Source organism: Cynara cardunculus (genome assembly GCF_001531365.2).
Source record: "Cynara cardunculus var. scolymus isolate 2C chromosome LG 12, CcrdV1, whole genome shotgun sequence".
NCBI lineage: Eukaryota > Viridiplantae > Streptophyta > Magnoliopsida > Asterales > Asteraceae > Cynara > Cynara cardunculus.
Window position 1 is genome coordinate 8,445,845 of NC_037539.1, and position 23,773 is coordinate 8,469,617.

The 23,773-nt window shown below is 34.6% G+C and overlaps 2 protein-coding genes across 4 annotated transcripts in view; one reads left to right on the forward strand and one right to left on the reverse strand.

Annotated features, from left to right (window-relative positions):
* Positions 1–14,519: 14,519 nt before the first annotated feature.
* Positions 14,520–18,842, forward strand: LOC112523113 (FT-interacting protein 1-like). Its single transcript, XM_025132564.1, has 2 exons — positions 14,520–14,780; positions 15,562–18,842. Exon 2 carries the CDS (start codon positions 15,620–15,622, stop codon positions 18,629–18,631), a length of 3,012 nt encoding a protein of 1,003 aa, XP_024988332.1. The 5' UTR covers positions 14,520–14,780; positions 15,562–15,619; the 3' UTR covers positions 18,632–18,842.
* Positions 18,843–21,465: 2,623 nt separating this feature from the next.
* LOC112522658 (cell division control protein 2 homolog) overlaps positions 21,466–23,773 on the reverse strand; it is a 12,325-nt gene continuing 10,017 nt past the window's right edge. For all 3 annotated transcript variants that reach the window (XM_025131929.1, XM_025131930.1, XM_025131931.1), the window contains one exon: positions 21,466–21,871. In XM_025131929.1, the coding sequence (XP_024987697.1) occupies positions 21,782–21,871 (90 nt within the window). In that variant the 3' untranslated portion in view covers positions 21,466–21,781. The remainder of the gene's footprint in view (positions 21,872–23,773) is intronic.

Genomic DNA, 23,773 nt, shown 5'->3' on the forward strand with positions numbered 1-23,773 from the left:
TGGGGAATGCCTGAGTTTAGGTATTGCTTTCGACTCACCATTTTAATTTTAATGGCAAGATTTTTTGTTTCTTTCTTAGAATCATCATCATATCATTTTGTGTAGGTTTGGAGGTGATGATGAAGAAGGTGATCTTAAACAAGCCGAGGGCAAGGGAGATGAGATCATTGTGGTAAGATCAGCTACAGCTACAGCTACAACTAAGAATGATTATGGTCATGATGAGGTTGTACAGACAAGTGCATCACGCCTGCTGAATCTCCCGTTTGATGTCTTGAAGATGATTATGGAGTTTTGTGTTGGTATCGAGTACCTAAACTTTCGTGCTACATGCAAGCTTTGTCGTTTAGCAGCACCTATGATTCAATGGAGCAAGGAAAGGATGARACTKCAGACATATTCGTTAGTTTCGCCATGGCTGATGACACTTGATAAAGATGGAGGCATCATGACTTTTAGGGATCCGATGTTTGGTGAGGATAAGTACTTGATAAAAGCACCTCCAGAATTGTTTGATGATGGAACAATATTATGTTCGAGGTACGGTTGGTTGCTGTCGTATATGGAAGACCGTTGGTTAGCCTTCTTTAACCCCTTCACCAACGATATCCGCAAGCTCCTGCAAGCTCCTAATCCCGAGGTGAGCTATTGTTTCTCAGCACCACCCACTTCCCCCGATTGTATGGTGGTTGGAATTTCACAATCATGTCCTTGGAATGTTTACATCCACTTTGTAGCCGGAGAAGCACATTGGCGTACATTTCATTTGGATTTGGATGGTGAYGATTCGAATTCCTTTGCGTTTCCAACTTSTTGTGGTCGAGATGTTTACGCCATGCATAAAGATGGAGGACTTCATGCTTTCAGAGAAATCGGAGACGTTGACAAATTCTCTTGGGAGAGGGTTGCAGAAGAAATTGGAGGCGACCCASAAAGCCCAAAGGCTGAGTATTTCCAATCGAAWTGCGATGGACATCATTTGCAGGTGGTGGTCGGAGAGTWTGGGGAATCTGTGGAGGTATTCGAGTTGAGCGAATGCACAGGAGAATGGGAGGAGATTGATAGTTTAGGAAGACACATGATTTACATAAGCGATAGGACATGTGTGTGCATGGAYGCAACAACACCAGAAATGGAGAACAAGATYTACTTTCCCAGATTTAACTGTGACAACGGGAAGATGGTGTTTTACTCCATGGAAACACGTAGGTATCACACATTCAATGGCAGAAACATTGAAGAAAGTAACGTCAGGGATTTGTTTGGAACGAAACAACCGATGCTCTACACTGAGACGTGGATTGAACCAACTTGGTCCTAGCAGCTACCTACCATAACATGTAGTCGTTATTTATTCATCTACCTTGATACAATACAGATTATATATGACTATATGAGGAATGATTGTTTCTGTTTCTGTTACCGGTTTTGCGCTGTATAAGTTGTTCATGATGCTTATTGTCGATTTCATACCAAAATAAATCAATAACTTGCACACACCCCCTAAATCTGAAAATCGACCTTCCAAAATCTGGAATTTGGCTCAGATCAAATCCACTTTCTCCTTCACGAAATTCTCAAAATTCCTCCCGCTCACCGTTTGACTGTCAACGACCTCCCCCCTTATACCCCAATCGAAAAATAAACCGTTTGAAAACCACGTTCACGTGAACTTGTGGCGCGGGATAAAATCACTTGAAAAGTCTCCCGAGCATAATTTAGAAGCAATGAAACAGAGACTAAGGTGGGTTTGGGTGCGAGTTTTACTCACCGGAGAAGTCGCGATGGCCGGAATCGGAGCGTCCATGGCGCATGGCTTTTGATACTGGTGAAGGACAGACGCAATGTAAACAGATGGTGGACAATTTCCCTTTGTTCTTTGGGCTGCAATTTAGGCCTCGATGCTGCTCTTCTTTACTTATACCCTCATCAAACCCAACCCAAACCATAAAATGTAAAATGTAAATGGTTCTCTTATTTGCTGCAAATGTGACCCAAATTTAAATGACCAAAATACTTGTTCTCATTTTCTTGCTGCACATGAAACAAATCAAAAACCTTTTATTTCACATTTCAAAAGATGAAAAAAAGAATTATATACCAAATTCAAATTAATAGGAGTATTCTAAGCGTCCGATCAACAATGGCCCACTACAACAATTAATTAGTACCAAGTCATCTCCTTGTAACATGTAGAAATGGTCAAACGGCCCAATCAAGCCCGGAATCAGGACCAATTTGGAACCGGTCTGACAATCTGTAACTGGTAACGATTTTTACCCAAATTTATGACCTGACCTGGGACCGATTATACTTAGGCCCAATTTTTTTTTAAATAAGTTTTTATAAATTATATATTAGTTTTTCAATATTTGTACAAGATTTTCAAATAAGTTATTTTTAAGTTGTATTTGAATGAGTCAATTAAAGATTTTAAAATGTATTTCAATAAAATATTGTGCAAAAAAAAAATCTTTAAACAATATTTTTTTCGCCCAAAATTAATTTTTGAAAAAAATGGGACCGTTTTGGGCCTGGCCTGGGATTAGAACATGTTCCGGCCAATGAAGACCGGGCCCTGAGTTTTTGGTCGGGATGTCAACCGATGAACAAACTTAATTGTGATATCATTATACGAAAAATATTGAAATACCCAGCTAGCGCAGTTTGTACTATATATAGTCCTTTGTTTTGCAAACCACATAATTATAAAAATCAATCAAATGTTTATAGAAATGATCAGAGTTGATTTCATTATCATCAACGGTTTAGATTTGAAACAACCAAAAGTCATTTATGAAAATAACAAAGGTTTATTTATGATCAGAGTTGATTTATTATCAAGTGGTTTGTAAGTAATGGTTCTTTATTACATATAATATAAAAAGGTCTAAATAATTCTAAGGTAATGTTTTTCTTTAACGTTGATTAATAATGGAATAAGTGTATATGGGATCGTATATAGAAGGCTTATGAAAACTCCAAAAAAAAGCCATTGGGAGGATGGTAAGAGGATCTCTCAGTCATGGGATCGTATATAGAAAGATTATGGATCCAAACTTACAGGGTTACAGTGATAGTGATTTCGAAGGTAATCTCGATGATAGCCGGAGTACGTTAGGTTATATTTTCAGCATGGGATCTGGTGCTATCTATTGGCAATCCAAGAAACAAAATGTCGTAGCCTTGTCCTCTGTCGAGGCCGAGTACATGTCTTTGGCATTGGCTGGTTGCCAAACTGAATGGCTAAGAGGAGTATTGGAAGAGCTCAAATACTCTTAACATAAAGACAACAACGATTTATTGTGATAATAAATCGGCTATAGCTTTGATAAGGAATCATGTCTTCCATGGGAAGAGTAAACACATTCGAATAAAGTACCATTGCATATTGCCAGTGTTCTTCGTGTTCTTATGGATCCAGATTCAACAGTGTCGACCCATATTCTTTCTTCTGGTTTCTAACTTCTTGAAGTTTTCAGAGCAATTGTCGATCGCGAAAATTTCTCTAGAGAGACGGTTGTACATGAAGCTGCTGCCCAAAAAAGTCGTTCGGCTGAGTATTTCCAATCAAAAAAACATAAGTTGCTACCATTTTTTTATTATTGATTGATTGATCGATCGATCGATGAGGAATAGTTTGGAAGGTTTTTAGTCTCATCATCAGTTTATGCGTATGTTTTTTTTTTTTTCTCTTTGTACAAATTATGTGTTTTGATGATTAAACAAAGACATATTAACTTTATTTATTTTATGTTAATGAGATATGTTGAAACATCAACCGTTGATCAAAGTTTATCATTCTAGGTTGTATTGTAAGTTTATATCTCTGATGTAAGGTGATAAAAGCATATATAGGATCAAATGTGAACATTGTTTTTTTATTAACTTGGATATCCAATCCGCTATGCGAGTCAAATAATCGCAGGGCGACCACCTGTTGAGTCATCGTCTTTGAACTTCTATGGCTACAAGGGGATTTGTATTATTCCTTGGATTCGAATGTAAAATTTTTAGTGTTAGGGTTGGGTTCATGTGAGACCCGGGGTTTTTCATGAGACCCGTAAGACCAATTTAATTATGTTCATTGATCAACTTTATAAGTTAATGATCTAATGGTTTAAAGTTGCACGTTAACAATTTTGTGATTATTGAAAAGTCTTGTGGTAATTTAGTGATTACTAATGTTCAGATTGTAGATCTAATCCAAGGGTTGAGAATTGGTCTTACGAGTCTCATGAAAAATCATTGGTCTCATATAATCCTAAGTATATATATATATATATATATTAAATCAATGCCTTAAAATTTTGTCTACACGTTTTTTGTTATTATATTGTTCTTAACAATTATTTTACATATTTAATTAATACCTGAAGTTTTTAATTAAATTACATATTTAACAACAATTTTAATGCAGATACTACTTCTTTTTCTCTTTTAAATTATCACTACTAAAAAATAAGATTACACGGATGGATGGATTTGTTGTCGGTTTTTCATCCGTAACTAGTAATTACTTATATCGATGGATTACCGGCAAAAGTAATCTTTCAGGGGGCAATATGGTTGGTAAAATATAACCAATAGATTTTACAGATGTCTTTTAAAATCCAGTTACGACCTTACTCGACAGTAACACGTTACTAAATTATGATTAATGATTAAGGAGAAAAAGATATTAGCTTGTTAAGTTGTTGTTGCTCTTACGATAATACTGGTCATTTAGACCGTCTCTCATGTAGCCGGTAACCGTAATTCCTTGCTAATCTATCGGTAGCTTTTTATTCTTAATATTATCATTTCTTCTCGATGATATATCCATCAAAAATCAATAAAATCCATGAGTGTCTTACTTAAAATCAATACTTTGAGTTTTATTGGTTTTTAGAAAACATTAAATTAATAGTGAAATCGTTTTAACTAGTTATTGGTTATTTAAAATTAATAGTGTGTTATTTCTATATAAATTAATTGAATAATAAAAATGTTAGCCCTGGATGGTTTGGATAACCATTCAATCTTGCATAGACTTCAATGATGAAAATGATGTCGATTTAAGAAATAAGGGAATGAGTGAGCCCCAAGATAACCATCATTGTCACCCAACATTTCCACTCACCTTCTCTCCATATTCTTTTATGCATGTCATATATATATATATATATATATATATATATATATATATATATATATTGTTCACGTGAGACCCGTAAGACCAATTTATGTTTATTGATCAACTTTATAAGCTAATAATCTGATAGTCTAAAGTTGCACGGTGACAACTTTATGATTATTGAGAAGTCTCGTGGCGTTTATAAATGTTCAGATTGTTAGGTTGTAGATCTAATATAAGGATTGAAAGGTCTTACGGGTCTCACGAAAAACCTTTGGTCTCACATGATTCCAAGTATATATATATATATATATATATATATATATATTTGTGTATGTCTTCATGGAAAGGATGATTTATTCGTACCGACATAAGAGTCCAATTACATTATATTAATAAAAATTATATTATATGTTTGAAAGAGGTTGACCTTTTTACCTCTTTCATAATACCACTCTCTTTCTGCCAAGCCCCCGCTAGACCATACGAAATGACATACATTGTAATTGTATTGATAACCCCACTTCTCCATGGATTCATGAATTTTGCGTCCAATTGTTATCCTCGGACACGTTTAAGGGTCTTTATTTTGAAAAATGTACACTTTTTTTTTTTTTTTTTGTAAGGGTGTCCGGGCCAAAGCCCGACTAATCCCCGGCAAATTTGAAAAATGTACACTTGTGATCTATAGTTTTAAAAAAATCTATTTAAGAGTTTATATTTTCACATGTCTTGTGAAAGTATGCTTTTTCCGTAACATATAACTTTTAGTGGACTTCAAACTATCTTAAACCGATACTTTAAAGCGTGTTTTTTAAAAACGACAACCGAATGAAAAATACTTGCCTTTTAACCACTTTTCCTCTTTAATTTAATAAAATTAAAGTCATTCTACCAATTTAGGATAGATACCTTTTATTCTCTCCTAGATGTCATTTTTGAGTGAAATATACCCCTTCTATTTGATTTGACAAGTTACATATAAATTTACTAAAAAATTAAGTCACTTAAATTAAAGCAAAAAATATCAAATAAAAGGTTGAGATGTTCTCATCAACAATCATATATATATATATATATATATATATATATATATATATATATATGTGTGTGTGTTTTGATTTAAGAAGTGATAAGTATTTGAGAAGTAAAAAAATGATCATAGTCTTTTATCTGGTCAACTTTTGTGACTTTAACTGTGAAGTACCGAATAATTTCTTACATGAGTATGCAAAAAATAGAGGGATAGTTTCGTAATTTTTAGAAAAATAGATGACAAACAGGTTCATATATGAAATCGTGTGATTCATATATGAACTATATGTTCATATGTAAATCAGTTAATTAGTTCATATGTGAATAGGTTAAAAAACTTCATGTGTGAATGACACGGGTTCAAATATTAACATATAGTTTATATGTGAATCGTGTGGGTTCACATATGAACCTGTTTGTTGAATATTTGTAAAAGTTACGAAACTAACTCCTTTATTTTTGTTGCATAGCCGCAAATGTTAATCAGTCAAAGCCACGATTCCTGACAAGTCAAAATCGCAATTCTTGACCAGTCAAATCCGATTGTGTTCTATGTAAAAACAAAGGCATTGGAATTGCGAAAGACAACAAAAACACAAGCAACAGCGCATGGTTCTTTAGAAAAAGTTTGCACAGAGCGTTATCGCATGATACCGCTCTCTCAACATACCCTTTTGTCAACGTATAAAAAATGTTGCATAACTTTTGCGAATGGCAACGAGTATGCCTCATTTTACTGTGAAAATAAGAAAGAAAGGTTGAAAGAAACTATGAAACACAAAATAAATCCTAATGATTTTAAAAGATAATTGTGTACGAAAACGACCATTCGTATTTACTCTCATAACATGCATTTTAAAATTAGAAGACTTCGACTTGTCTTACCCTTGTTCAGTTGACCATAAACATGTCATTGTAAAGTCGTCTTTATTTTAAAAATAGATAAATAAATATTATAAAGATATAACTTCACGAACAGAGACATTTATCTTAATTAATGAACTCCATCTGTTCGGTTGAAAATTATAATATGCAAACTTGCATTTTGCTTTCAGAACTTACTGAGTACCTATCAAGGATGTTTTATCTGTTGTCGAATTATATAGCGTGTTTTTTATTATCATAAATCTATACTACCTTATAAACCAGATTTGTCAAAAGTCTTAAAAACAATTTTTAATGCATAAAGTAATATACATTTATGCACAAAGTCTTAAAAGTCTTAACAACAACTCATAATGCATTAAGTACTACTACTTTATGCATTCAGTCTTAAAAAATTTTAATCTACAATTAAAATAACATATAGTACAAGTTACCAAGATACTTTTGACATTTTTCACTCATGTTTTCACCCTCTTATACCTCTATGTCTTCTCTCCATCCCCCAAGGTGAGATTCAAACTAGTGTTCACCATGAGTTATTAAAAGTTCTCTCATTCATCTCTCATTCAATTTATTTAGAACTCTCGGTCTCGCTCTCGATCTCTTGATTCTTTGCTCTTGATGTAAATCGAACACATTTGTGGAGTCGTTTAAAGATGTTGGATTTTAAATATATTTGATTTTAAACTTTCATACAATTTTTTTAATCGGTAGACTGTAATTGGAACCATAACTCTTATTTATTCAAATTGTATTAATATATAAAGTCCAAGTGTAACTTATAGCATTGTTAAATCTTCTCTAATAAAACCAGTGAAACTTCAAAATCATTAAAATTCACGGCTCCCGCCGCATTGCACAGATACACAATTAGTATATTAAAAACGAAGTTCAAAAACGAACGGATTAATAATTTGGGGATTCTTTTGAAACAGAAACACAATAATAATTCATTATCTATAAAACTATAATATGAGTTTTATGGATGTAAAAAAAAAATATTCTTTAAAGTTTTTGTTAATTAGAATAACTATGTAGGGCGATTATAAAAATTCAATCTAAACCATAAGGGTGGTGTCCGATTAATTTGAGATTGGGTTCCAACAGTCAAAAGTGAATGAAGGTCTCAGATTCAAATCCAATGAGAAATAAAAATTCCCTTATGGTTACGAAGGTTCAAATATGATGACTCCAAGCTACCCGCGAAGCGATCTAGAAACTACTTTATTGAATTTTTCTATAAATTATATATAACAGTTTCTGTACTATATCTTTCTTTCTTCAATGTTCATTTAGCATATGGTAATTACCGAATCAACTAATTGGCTTGATGATAGAGCTGTTTATGAGCGGGATTACCCGCTAGACCCGATCTGTCCAGCCCGTTAGAAAAGTGGGCTTGGATTACTATTCGTGAAGAAATGGACGAGTTTGGAATGACTTGTTAAAATTAATGGGCGGACATTGACAATGGAAAAAAAAAATTGGGCAGGCACGCCAATCCCATTAATATTTTTATAATAATAAACTTTTATAATTAAAATTTACAAATAAAATTGAAAATTCTTAATATTTATCAGTTCCTACTTAATTATAACTCATGATAATAACATTCTTTAAAAATCATAAATTTTAAAATATAATTACCCCAATTGATCAATTCTCTATTATCTCATTCTCCCATACATTGATTGTTTTGTTACCGATAATTCTTGCAATCATGCTACAATGATAAAATCGGTTGATGGTTTTGTTAAATATATCTCAATTTCTTGTTCTTTTATTTAAAAAAAATCAGTTCACCTAATGTTAAATTTTATATGTGCTCAAACCAATTTATCTAGAAGAAAATTATATAAATTAAATATTAATATAATTTGTTATTCTGCTCGCAATATGGTAAAGAAATCGAAATGAAACTTACCTTATTCGATTAACTGAACCGTTAAACCTGCAAACCAAATAAATCGAAACCATTGTGATCCAAAGGAGTTATCGGTTTTAGATTTTATTATACCTCAAAGCCTTCAGTCACCTAAGTTTTTGAATCCGTCACTACTTTGATTGATGTTATTGAAGGTGGGTTTCGTGTGTGATCGATTAAAATCGACGGTAATTAACCTTTTTTTACCATGTGTAATTTTTATGAATTTTTACCATGTGTAATTTTTATGAAAAATTAACATGGCCCAGATGTTAAAAAAAATGTTGTGGTGTTGGGTTATGCAAAACTCGACCGTATCTGAATAACCCGAAGTACCCGATCGAAAATAACCGATCGGAACCGAACTATTTAACCCGACCAAAACCGAAGTCCGAATCCGATTCATACGTGGTGGCCACCTAATATTAAAATGAGATTTCTTTATTGTTTTAGTTTTAATTTATTTATAAAATTATGACACGTACTAAAATAAGTCATCAAGAGAGTATAAAAACAAATAGAGAAAAGTGCAGATCTTTTTTAAAATCAAAAAAAAAAAAAGTAAACTAACGGTAACCTTCTTGTATTATTGCAATTTGGCCACCAAACTTGCGTTAATTCCAAATTAAAGTACAATTTTTGAGGGTTAATAAAAACTTGTTAATCCAGTTAGCTAGAGAGATTCATTTGAAAATTGGTAAATTTTTAAAAAGTAAACAAGTGATCATAGCTCTTCATCTGGTCAACATTTGCGGCTTTGAACGTGAAGCAACGGATAATTTCTTATATAGGTATGCGGAAGATTGGTAGTTTCGTAACTTTTACAAATAGGCGACAAAAAGGTTCATATATGAACTCATGTGATACATATATGAACTGTGAACCCGTTGATTAGTTCACATGCGAACTATTTAACTAATTCATATATGAACCCATGAGTTCATATATGAATCAGTTAATTCTTTCATATGTGAATCAGTTAATTCCTTCATATATGAACCAGTTAAAATAGTTCATATGTGAATTACACGAGTTCACATATGAATATATAATTCATATGTGAATCACATAGGTTCATATATGAACTCGTTTGTCGCTTATTTGTAAAAGTTACAAAATTACCCTCTTTATTTTTTTGCATAGCTGCAATTTTTGACCAGTCAAAACCACAATTCTTGACCAATTAAATCTGATCGTAACCATATGAAAGGCTATAATCACTTTTTTACTTCTCAAATATATATAATTTTGACGAGTGGTAAGTATTTAAAAAGTTAAGAAATGATCATTAGCCCTTCATATGGTCAAAATTGCAGTTTTGATTGGTCAAAGATTGCAGCTTTGATTGGTCAAAGTTTGTGACTTTAACTAGTCAAAAGAAAAAAGACGGGTAATTTCGTAACTTTTACAAATAGGCGGTAAAGAAGTGCATATGTGAACCCATATGAGGAGCATGTGAGAAAAAGAGTTAAGGTGAGAAGAAAAATAAAATATTTTCACCCTTGATCACTTTTAATTTCATGTTCATTTATGAATTGCGCTTTAGAAGGGAACTAATCTGGTACATCTCGATGCATCTCATTAGTGTTGATCTTCAATTAAAATTGATTCAAATGTGGAGATCATTTCTTACCGTTCTCACCATAACTTGTCTTCTCACTGGAACCCAACCTTGTGAACTCATAGTTCAATTGTGAATTAGTTAATTAGTCCATATGTGAATCAGATGGGTTTATATGTGAATTACACGGGTTCACTATATACTTGTTTTGTCGGTTATTTATAAAAGTTACGAAACTACCATTTTATCTTTCGCATATCATGTGAGGAATTATCTAGTATTTCGTAGTCAATGCCGCAAATCTTGACCAGATGTAGGAATATGATCGTTTTTCTACTTCTCAAATACTTATCAATTCTCAAATGAACCTATGACTATATATATATATATATAGAGAGAGAGAGAGAGAGAGAGTTTGTTTCAAATACAACCTGTCGCATTTGTACAACCAATGCAACCCAATAAATGGAGATATTTATGGAAATGATGAGAGTTCATTTATTATGATTTAAATATTTATGGAAGATGAATATGGTTCATTAATTATGATCAATACTTTATATTAAGATAATAATCAAAAACTTCTATGAAATCACATATTAATCAAATGAAATGGACGATTGAGATTGGGTTGTATTGGTTGCACAAATGTCATGGGTTGTATAATAACCAACCTATATATATATATATATATATATATATATATATATATATGCAACGTTTCATTTATAAATCATCCAATTCTACCAAACTATACAAATCAATTTTAGTCGTTCATCCAGTCTAATAAATATTTGATTTCATCATGTTTCCTAATTTAAACCCACGATGATGATGAATGAACTTTATCATATTTCATATATATATTTCAATCATAATTAACAAATCATGATAATTGTCCATAAACATCTCTATTGTTTCCTAATATAAATATTGATCATGCTTTTAGAATTAAATGGTTTGTAGATGAAGCGTCATCTATATATAATCTAATATCTCTTTATTTCATTACTGTAATATTATATATATATATATACACACACACAATACCACATTACTTGAGAATTAAATTATTGATGATCCCAACAAATGAATTTCTTTTTATTAACCAGGATATCCAACCCGTTATGCGAGGCGATTAATCTCATGACGACCACCTGCTTTGCAGATAGCCCGGAGTCACAGCATTTGAACCTCCGTGACCACAAGGGACTTTTATTCCTCCTTGGATTTGAACATGAGACCTCCTAACAAATGAAATTTCACAAAGGAATGGGTTGGGTTTTTGAGAATAGATCTTCATTCTTTTATCAATGCTAATTGAAGAGTATTATTAATGTGATACATCGAGTTGTAGTGAATCAATTTCGTGATAAGCACAGTTTATAAGTGGGGTGAAATTAAAAGCGATCAAATGTTCAGATCTATTCTTACGCTTTTCATCTTAACTTTTATTTCCACACAATCATTCGTCCTCAAAGGAAAATATTGTCTTCACAACACTCTTAACACATTCTTTAAAACAAAGAAAATTAAGGTTACAGGGAATTTTGGATAATAACAAATTCCCAACAGGTTTTTCGAAATTTTTCTCTAAAATGAAGAAATTACGAGAGTAGTGGTGAAATTTCTCCAAGTTTAACGAATTCCCTAAAAATTATTGCTATCGGAGAAAAAAAATTCGTTATTATGTTCCCATTGATAAAAATTTTGAAATTATTTTTTTAATAGAAAAAAAATATTTTATTAAATGTATGAAATACTTAACAATAAAATTAATGTTGTAAATTCGTAATATTAAAAATAGAGAATGTGTTGTAATTGAATGCAATTTTTTTTTTAAAGAATTTGAATTTTTCATTTTAGATAAGTATCATATATGATTTTTGTCGTTCACTTAAAAACGAATATATTATCGATCATTTCATCTATTTGACAAACTATAATAATTATTAGTCGACTTTATAATCATATATTTCAGAACCAACTAAAAAGAATTTTATTTGTCAAATCAAAAATAAATATTTAATAAGATAACATAACTTTTCATGTCTTAGAGTCTGTTTATTAGCAACTTGATGAGATTAATGGGACTCACAACTTATTCAGTCAATTAAATATGATTGTTTAATAATGGTTTAACGATATAGAAAGTGACTTATCAGTAAGCTTTTAGGAGAAGTTTTATGCAAAAAACTACACATCCCGTGCATTTCTCAATCTATACATACAGATTACTTTAATTTTTGGTAATCATAATTATATATGAATTCTTTGTAAATTAAAAAAGAGAGTAAGAGATCGTTTATTAAACATTTATCCGGGTAAGTGCTTACCAAGTCATGAGACCTCACCGGATGAATATACTAAGAACCAAAAATTTTATCCAGTAAAAGCGAAACAAGGACCATGAATCTTACCCGGGTAAGTGAGGGCGACAACTCTTACCACAGTAAGCGTTTACCGGGTAAATTGTTGCATACGATGTCATTTTTGTGGACTAAGTTCTTACCCGGTATGTAAATAATAGTGTTAAATTTTATCCGTAAGCACTTACCGGTTAAGTGTTTGGTAAACGGCCCCTAAATATCTTTGGTTCAATCAAACACATTTTAAAAAATTTGTTGTGCATTTTAAAATATCTCCAACAGATTTTTTTTAAATAAATATTCAATAAATTTAACAAATTTTTTGTTTCAACAATTTTCAAAAATATTATCCAAAATAAAGAAAACAGAAAAGAGAATCAACTTCTCCAAATTTAAAAGAACTCCCAAAAAATATTATCATGAGAAAAAAAAATTAATTTATACTTTCACCAATAAAAAAAATAAAATTTAATGTTTATAGAAAAAATATTTTATTAAATATAATAAAATATTTTAATTATATAATTAATATTATAATCTTTAAAATAAATAAAGTATTAGAATTGATTGTAATTTTTTTTTTGGAGTTTTTGAATTTTACTTTTTATTTGATTTGTTTGTTTGTTTGGAGATGCTATTTTACGCTATTTGTTTTTGTTGGAAATATTATTTTTCACCAACAACCAAATGTATTATTATTTTATATAAAGAAATTATATCTAATTAATATTAAAAATTTTAATTTAAAAATATCTAACTCGGGATTACATGCGATCAATCTATTTTAGTAATACCTTTGAGATTCCATTTTTACTTTTGAAACATTACAGTAATATTTTTTTTAAGTATATAATATTTATATATGGCAAATGTAACAAATAAACTCACATACTCTCCTCATCATTGGTGAAGTTTGACATTTGACCTCTTACGAGACCAAGGACTACGATACCGTTAGGCCGAAGGCCCTTTGGTAACATTACAGTAATATACTGTGAAGCTAACTTTTACAGTGTTTTTACTGTAAATGTTCGAATTTTTTATCTTCACAATGTTTTTTGCTGTGAAGTTTTAAGTGTAATTTTTTGGTCTCATGAGTCTTACGAAAACATAGTGATCTTACATGAACTCAATCCAATATGTTAAAGTTGTATAAAATTTTGTTTAGAATATTGAACTTTTAGTGTCTTATTTAAAAATATGAAAGAATATATTAAAATGCTCTTATTCAAATTTATATGTTTTCAGGGGGTGTTCGTGATTGCTTATCTGAAACAACTTATGATTTTCTACAAAAGTCATTATCAACTTATTATAAATTAGAATAATTTAACTTCTTCAAAAACTCGATTTGATACTAATATAAGTTGTTTATCTAAACACTCAAAAATATTTATTACCGATGTCACATCGAAATAAGTCAATAAATTATTTTTAGAAACAATCCAAAAGCCCCACAATTATTATTTTAAACGTGTAAATTCATTTCATCTATAATTATTGTATTATTCAAATTCTATATGCAATGAAAAGTTGACCAAAACTGCCGTGATTAATGTGTAGGAAAAATTAAGTGGCTCGTGTTGAATTTGACACAAAGCGTGTTGTACTCTGACAATAAAATCCAAACAGAAACCCACACCAGACTCATCTTCTTCAACTCTTCCAGGAATCATCCCCCAAATTCTCCTTTATTCATCAACAATTTCACTTCTTCTCTTTGGATTTCTTATATGATTGCATCCTCCATCCTCCATCCTGACCTGCTTTAATCACCAGTGATGGTTGCATCGATTGTCTGTTAAATTTGGAACAGAAACACGAGTCCTTCAGATCGTTGACTGGAGAAGATTGAAGGCGAAGCTGTTCTTAAATCTATAGGCGAAGAAGGTGCTTATTCGATTTCAGTTTTTTATGCTTTTTTTCTGTTCTCTGTTTTTTGGTCTTAATGATTGGCTGTTTATGTTCATACACACAGAGATTAGAGATATCTCAAGTGAGCTTCAAGAATTAGATATGGATTTCTGATTTTGTTGAATGATTGGAGTTTTAGTGTGAGAATTTGACCTCTTTTTGGTCCAAAAAATCTGTTCCGTGATTTGGGACATTTCTAGGTTGATTGTTCAATTGAAACTCCAGTTGTTATATCTGTTCATCTCTTTTGTTCTCCATGATTTCGTGATTAAATTCAGAAAAAAATGCGTATTTGTGGGTGTTATTGGAAGATTTTGTTGGATTAATATGATTTTATTACAAATTGAAACACCAACATATGATTTCCTTACCAAATTTGAAGTTTGAATTGTAGTTTGCTTGACCATAAGGTCAAACTCTATATCTGTTAATAGAGTATGAACAAGCTAAAAAGTATTCTCCCTTTTGTGAGTATTCCTTGCTGATTCAATTGATTCTCCTCTTTTTATATGCAGAGATTTTATTCCTTTCCTTCATTCTCATAAAGCCATAAGAATTTGTTGATTATAAGAACCTTTTAGGAATCCCGTTTCGTCGTTGTTAAAGATTCACTTCTGATTCTATTAATATACATGTGTTCTTTGAATCCAATCAGTTTTTCCTTGTAATTTTGTGTTTATGAAGATTGAAAACTGTTTTATGTTCTTAGATTCTTGGAGCTGGTGCTAATTCATCATGAATGGATTATTCTTTACAGGTCTGCAATTTAGACTCCCAACACCTGTTTGTAAAAAGCCCTCAAAGAAAGATCTCAAATGAACAACCTAAAGCTAGGAGTCGAGGTCGCAAGTGCCCATGACCTGATGGCGAAAGATGGTCAGGGTTCCGCTAGCCCATACGTTGAGCTTCACTTTGATCATCAAAAGTTCCGAACCACGGTCAAAGAAAAGGATTTGGATCCTTATTGGAACGAAACTTTCTATTTCACTATCTCGGATCCGAAGAACCTAGCGAACCTTACACTTGATGCATATATCTACAACAATGCCAAAGGAAACAACACGAAATCCTTCATGGGTAAGGTTCATATCCATGGAACATCATTCGTACCTTATTCGGATGCTGTTGTTTTCCATTACCCTTTAGAGAAAAGAAGCATTTTCTCACGAGTAAAAGGCGAGCTCGGCCTTAAAGTGTTTGTCACCGACAATCCTTCGATCCGGTCCTCGAATCCGCTTCCTCAGATGGATACTCATTCACATGGCCGAAACGAAACTAAGGATTCAAGACGAACATTTCACCATTTGCCAAACTCGAACTCAAACTTCCATCAGCCTCAGTTTCCTGCACAGCAACCGTACATAGCAACCGGGAGCCAGCCACAACCGTATGCATATGGACTCGAGGACATGAGAAGTCAAAATCAAAATCAAAATCAAAGTCAAAGTCAACCAAGGGTCGTGCGAATGTACTCAGGATCTTCATCACAACCGCTTGAATATGCTCTCAAAGAAACAAGCCCGGTTCTTGGAGGTGGGCAAGTGATCGGGGGTAGAGTTGTGAGCGGAGATAACAGGAGGGCCAGCACTTACGATCTCGTGGAGCAAATGCAGTTTCTTTTCGTTAGAGTCGTGAAAGCACAAGATCTTCCAAGTATGGACGTGACCGGAAGTCTCGACCCATATGTCGAAGTTAGAGTCGGGAACTATAAAGGAGTCACACAACACTTCTCGAAAACATCGAACCCAGAATGGAACGTGGTTTTCGCCTTCTCGAGAGAAAGAATGCAAGCAACGGTTTTGGATGTTGTGGTTAAGGATAAAGACACGTTAAAAGACGATTTTGTTGGGATCGTTCGTGTGAATCTTCACGATATTCCTACACGGGTCCCGCCAGATAGCCCGTTGGCTCCGGAATGGTATCGCATCGAGGACAAAAAGGGTGAGAAAAAGAAAGGGGAACTGATGCTTGCTGTCTGGATGGGGACGCAAGCTGATGAAGCCTTTCCCGATGCTTTTCTTGCCGATGCTGCAATGAGCAGTGTCGATGGCTCGGTCTCTTCAATGTATACTCGATCAAAAGTCTACCACTCTCCTAGACTTTGGTACGTTCGTGTTAATGTGATCGAGGTACAAGATCTTGTTTGGGGAGAAAAAACGCGTTTCCCAGATGTTTACGTGAAAGTGCAGATCAATAACCAAGTTTTGAGAACGAGACCGGTCCAAGCGAGAAGCGGAAACGCGTTATGGAATGAAGAGATGATGCTTGTAGCTGCAGAGCCATTCGAAGATCATTTGATCCTTACGATAGAAGATCGGATGGGACCCAACAAAGATGAGGCCTTAGGGAAAGTTTTTATACCGTTGAATGCTGTTGAAAGGCGAGCAGATGATCGGGTTATTCATCCCCGATGGTTTAACCTTCAGGATCCGAGTGATCACGATGTTGACGAGAAGAAGAAAGACCACAAGTTTGCAACTCGGCTACATCTTCGTGTTTGTCTTGACGGAGGATATCATGTGCTCGATGAGTCGACTCAGTATAGCAGCGATCTCAGGCCGACTGCAAAACAGCTCTGGAAGCCATCGATCGGAATACTCGAACTCGGGATCTTGAATGCGAGTGCTCTTCTCCCGATGAAAACCCGGGAGAGTAGGGGAACGACGGATGCATATTGTGTAGCAAAATACGGTCACAAATGGGTTCGAACACGGACAGTTCCCGACAGTTCTGCTCCGAAATTCAATGAGCAGTACACTTGGGAAGTTTATGACCCGGCCACAGTTCTAACTGTGGGCGTTTTTGACAATTCTCAGCTTGAGAACGACTCAGGTAACAATCCGAAAGATGTTCGAATTGGGAAAATTCGTATCAGAATATCGACCCTTGAAACGGGCCGAGTTTACACGCACTCGTACCCATTACTACTCCTTCAGCCTTCAGGTGTCAAGAAGATGGGAGAACTGCATTTGGCTATTCGGTTTTCGAGTACTTCCATGATGAATATGATGTATATGTACTCGAGACCCCTCTTGCCAAAAATGCACTATGTGCGGCCGTTGACGGTTGTCCAGCTCGAAATGCTTCGCCACCAAGCTGTTGGCATAGTGGCTGCTCGGCTCAGTCGAGCGGAACCGCCGCTAAGGAGAGAAATCGTCGAGTATATGACCGATGCCAATTCGCATCTATGGAGCATGAGGCGAAGCAAAGCTAACTTTTTCCGGCTAATGTCGGTTTTCAATGGGGTGTTTGCGGTAAGTAAATGGTTCGGGGAAGTTTGTTTATGGAAAAATCCGATCACAACAGTGCTTGTTCATGTCCTCTTCGTGATGCTCGTTTCGTTCCCGGAACTCATTCTGCCCACAGTTTTTCTCTACATGTTCCTTATTGGGCTTTGGAACTACTGGTTCCGAGCCCAATACCCTCCTCATATGAACACTCGGTTATCGTATGCTGATGCGGTCAACCCCGATGAGCTCGACGAGGAATTCGACACGTTCCCGACGTCTCGGAACCCGGACCTCATCAGGCACCGGTACGACCGTTTACGGAGCGTTGCAGGCCGGATCCAGTCGGTGGTTGGTGACATAGCGAGCCAAGGGGAACGAGTACAGGGGCTCCTGAGCTGGCGCGATCCACGGGCCACGCTTATATTCATGATGTTTTGTCTCGTGGCTGCATTTGTGTTATACGCTACCCCTTTTCAGGTGCTGGTGACGGTGGCTGGATTTTACGTCATGAGACACCCGAGGTTTCGTCATAGGTTGCCATCTGCAGCACTGAACTTATTCCGGAGGCTGCCAGCCCGTACCGACATCATGTTGTGAGTAAGCCTCTACGGTTTCGGTTCACAAATTTTCTTTTTGCTTCTGTATGCATATATATATATATATGGTTTCTGTGTCTGTTTTGCTGACCTCTGTGCTTGTGAAAGCATAGAAGAACAGTTGGATTGTTGAAAAACTTGAAATTTGGAGGTGTTAATGACTGAAAATATGTTGGTATGGCTTCTAATTGCAAGTAGAGGATGGTTTTGTAGATTTTAGGATTTCACATGACATCAAAGCTTTGTATCTTCAAATAAACATGATTATGATGTCATTTTGATTAAGCAAAAACTTGTTCAAGATAGGTGTAATTACTAAATTACCCATCCCCTTTGAGGCAAGCATCGATTGTTAGTGTAGACGATTTGGAAGATATAAGCCATGTATGGTTAGATTCCATTTGTATACCTGGTGGAATTTGGCATATCTTAACCAGACCCTTCGCATGGCTCGACGCCCACTTGTATGGTCTGAGAGGACTACTTATCTTATAGTTTAGCGGCTATATTTGTCTTTGGTTTCATTGCTTGTTGTACTGTCTGGTTCACGATACTGCTTATCCTAGTGATTTTACGGACCCACTGGACCAGAAGCTTCTCAAGGTCGAGCATATACTTTTCTAGTTAAAGACCAACGTCTTGGAGCTAACGTGGGATCCACTCAGGGGCATACCGGTTTAGGTAAATATTTAATGTCAAATTATGACCTTAAATATTAGTTTACCGGCCTACTTTACTTTCACTTGTCCCTGCTTCTTTCCATTCAGTCATGTCCTGTCCTGTCCGCATACCAAATCTAGATGGAAGGCGCTCCAGAAAATTGCATACCCTTTTTCTAGGGAACATCATCTTCGTTCTTAGGGTTATGTTGGCTCGAAGGGTATATTCTCCTACTTAGGATAACTACCACAAACACCTGTAATTCAATCCTGGGCTTATATGTAAATAACGTAGTTGACATATTTTAATTCGAAATTGTATATTATTGTATTATATATAGACTTATATGTAAATAACGTGGTTGACATTTTTTAATTTGAAATGGTATATTGTTGTATTATATATAGACGTGAGATCATGTAATAATTAGGGATGGAAATTTTACCTGTCGAGGCGGGCAACCCGACCTTAATGGGATGGGGATTCCCCGGTCTGACGGATAACGGGACGAGGATGGGAATCTATCTTCATATTTGAAGCGGGGATGCATGACCTTCTCTTAATCTTATCCAATTAAATTTTTTATTTTATTTAATATCTCTGTATATATATATATATATATATATATATATATATATATATATATTAGTAATTGTGAGAATGACAAAAACACTTCTAAATATTACTTCATTTTTTTTCAATTGCCTTTGATACCTTCAACCACCTTTATGTTCGCACTTTCACGAACTTTTATATATATTTAATCACTTTTCCATGTATAAAGTTTTAAACATGATAATAAAAATAGATAATTAAAGGTGGTTGAAAGTATATGAAGGTTTTCTTCTCACGGTAATTCTTATTCTCACCGATACCCAATATATTATTTTCCTTACCATAAAGATTATGAACCGTTCCAATAACCAAAAAAGTCATAATTGTTTACCAACATAAATTTTGCATGGATGCTTGCTCTTACTATGAAATCGTGATATAAGTACAAACTTCATAAACCGATTTGAGCCGTCTTTTTCTCTAATCAACGGTTATGGTTGAATGAGAAATTACAATCAGTAAAAAATAAAGGAAATTACTGAAAATATTTATGATTTATTTTTTAAAGATAATCCTTCCCTCTAAAATTCAACCCTATCTCCCTCTTCCCTCCATATTTTTTTTCCTCCTCTTTACCTTCTCTCTAGAAGGTCAACAAGCTTATTTGTATTTGTCATAACATTAAATAGTCTTAACCCTTTTTATTTTGTTTAAATTTTTAGAATTAAATGGGTCAACTCACGTTCATCCCATTTATTTAACAGATTGAGTTGAAAAAATCATAAGCACATCAATCGGCTATCAACTTATTTAGGTAACAAGTTAGGTTGGGTTGAAAAATCTCAACAATTTAATTAAATAGATTGGGTTAAGTTGGGTTGAGATTTCCAACCTGTTTAATAAATGGGTTGAACTTGATCCCAACTCAACCTGACCCATTGCAACCCCTAGAAAATACCATGCCTATAACCGACAACTCCCCAAGGTCAAAACTACCATGGCATTGGCATCTATGACGAGTTACATGGCAAGCTAATGTTCTATCACCAAACTCATTTATAATCTTGTGTACCACACGCATTCTATATGCACATTCGAGCATTATACTTATTCTATGCCAAAATACAAAATATAATAAACAAACGGTTGAATCATATAAGCACCAGAAGAAGGATCATGTGAAAATAGAAGTTAAGGTGGAAAGTGTAAGAAAGGATTTGGACTTTTGATCACTTTTAATCTCAAATCAACCCATGAATTGCGCTTTAGAAAAAATATTGATCTGGTATATCATATTGGTGTTGATCAGTGTTTCTCTTCAATCAGGATTGATTCAAGGGTGGGGATCCCTTTTTACCCTTCTTACCGTAACTTTCATTTTCACCGAAACCCAGCCCATAAGTACCAAGGGTCCTCCTACCAAACACTTACCGAGTAAGATCCTCGGCAATCAAAATGGCATCATAAGCAACAATCTTACATGGTAACTGTTAAATGGATAAGAGCCATAGCCCAGTAAGATTCTCGGTCATTATCACACAGATATAGGACCGTTGTGTAAAGATGTTTCTTGCAACAATCCTTTGAAATGCTCATAATGAAAAACCATCTCATTTCATTGACTAATTGAAAACCACATGCAGAATGCACACCAAAGAACTCCATTAAAAGAAGGAAATAAGCCTGATGATATGTTCTCCATCAAGAAAACTGTTACAAGAAATATGGAACTTTTTTGAAAACACGAAAAGAGGGTTTCGAATGAAAAGAAAAAGGCACAAGCCAATTCGACAATGGCTTTTGAAGAAAGCACCGAAAAACGTTACGGTGGAGAAGAAATGACAACAAGGAGATGATCTAAAAATGGCACACACATATCTCACATAATAATCCACAAGAGGTTCGATTTTGCACATGAAGATAACCTGGTGAAGAGTTATGGCACGAACCCAATATCCTTGAAGTACTCATGCTCCAGTGCTGTCCTGGCTGTAATTCTTCTGCTAGGATCCAAGCACAGCATTTTCTGAAATTAATTGCTCATTAGATATTTTAGAATCAAAAACTTTGAAATCAATTTGAGCACTTGTTTATTTAAAAAAAAGTGCCAAATTTGGTGAAGAGGAAAGGCTCCTGATACTATAGAGTAAAATAATTTTTGGTACCTACATCTAATGTTCTGATAAGTTGTCCATGGGGCCTTACTTTCTTTTCAAAAAATGACATGTTCTTATACATTTAACCAAACCAAACAGACCCTGTAAATCCCATGCTAGCATATGGGGGTTGAGATGTAGGTCAGACGTGGCCTCTACCCCAAAGACTAGAGAAGTAGTTTCCATGAAGACCCCCCTTACTTGCTCAAGATTGCGAGGATTATAGTTTAGTATATGGTAAACGAATCACAAGGAATACAAGTAGCAGGTATACAGTGTGAGCATACACATTTATTTTTTACAAATGCAGATTGTTCTAAGTAACTGTTATACCCTCACAGGTCACTACTTTAGTAGTTCTGTGAATACACGTATCCAACTTGCTAGTTTTGATGCACAAGATATGCCCAAGTTTGCAGCTAACATCTTTGGAGGTTCTTTAAAAGGCATAATAAGAGGGAGGAGTGGCACTGGAGTGTTGAAATTAGTTACTACACATGTGGGATCATCTGTAAATGTGGTTGTCGGTCTATGATGACCACCAATGCACACAATTCTGTGGTGCCATTCAGGACAGGTGCATCTGCTTTAGGCTCTTATTCACCACCTTCAACTATAGCGAGTGGTAAGGTATAAATTTCTGCGTTACCTACACAGTCAGGATCATCCATTAAAGAGCAGCCTCATACCACCTATAGGGATCGGGCTGTCAAACTGTGGAGTTTGTATGGTTCATTTTCTTTTGGGAATTGTCTATCTACTCTTAAAGTTGGGGATCCAAATTGAGCCTCATCATTGAAAAGGGTGGTCAGATTGCCAATCCTTCCAATTAAAAGGCTTATTATTGGTAGTGATGGTGCAAAGACTCAAGTTGTGAAACGTTTTGAGGAACCAAGCAATCGACCAAAGCAAGGAACAACTTGGTTTGATTTGTTTCACTTTACACAACCGGAAGGATCTTTAAACCGACCTAATTATGTGGTTAACAGATTTGCTGATACTTTCCCTACCTCACGTTTTACATCAAATGGAAAAGAAGACGAGTGTAGCCTGGTTTATAAGAGGATGGGAAATTTTTCCATTGGGAAAGAGAGCTATGCTCGCTTGGACTGGAGGTGGATCTTGTTGGGCAGCTACATAACCATCTTGAGCTCTTTAGCCGCTCCGACACAAGTTACAGCAAGTATAGACTTGGTTGAGCAGCCAGAACACCATCGATACCACCACCACCACCAGCAGCAATCGTTAGTAAAAAGTATTTGAATCAGAGTTTTTGTTTTTTCCACCGTGAGGACAAGATGAAAATTCAGGGGCGGGTATTGCTATACCCTACTTCAGTAATTGCTTATAGCGTACAAGTAGGTATTCCATATGCCCAAGTACAAACAACTCACGAGGGTCCAGTAGGTGAGCATTCTGTTTGGTAAACACTTTTTTGGGCGTGAGTCCTGTGGAGAGATTCTGGCCTCTCGAAAGCCAGAAACCCTTTTGTAAGCATTCGATTGAGAGTAATACAACCAACCAGCTTTACCATTGATTTTTATTGTTTCTGATCGGGTGTACATCAGTGACTTAAGTTTTTTTCTAAAGTATATAATATTTACTAGAAGTGTACTCGCGCAATGCAGCGAGATATATCGTGATTTTAATATTTCATTTTATTCTTTATCTCAGTCGATGTTATAATATGACTTTATGTGATTTTAAGAAAGCGATGATGCTTTTATTTTTGAATAAAATATATGTTTGACGATATCATAAAAAATTGACAA

Coding starts and splice junctions, on each gene's coding strand:
- LOC112523113 (XM_025132564.1), top strand. CDS start 15,620: ATGAACAACCTAAAGCTAGGAGTCGAGGTCGCAAGTGCCCATGACCTG.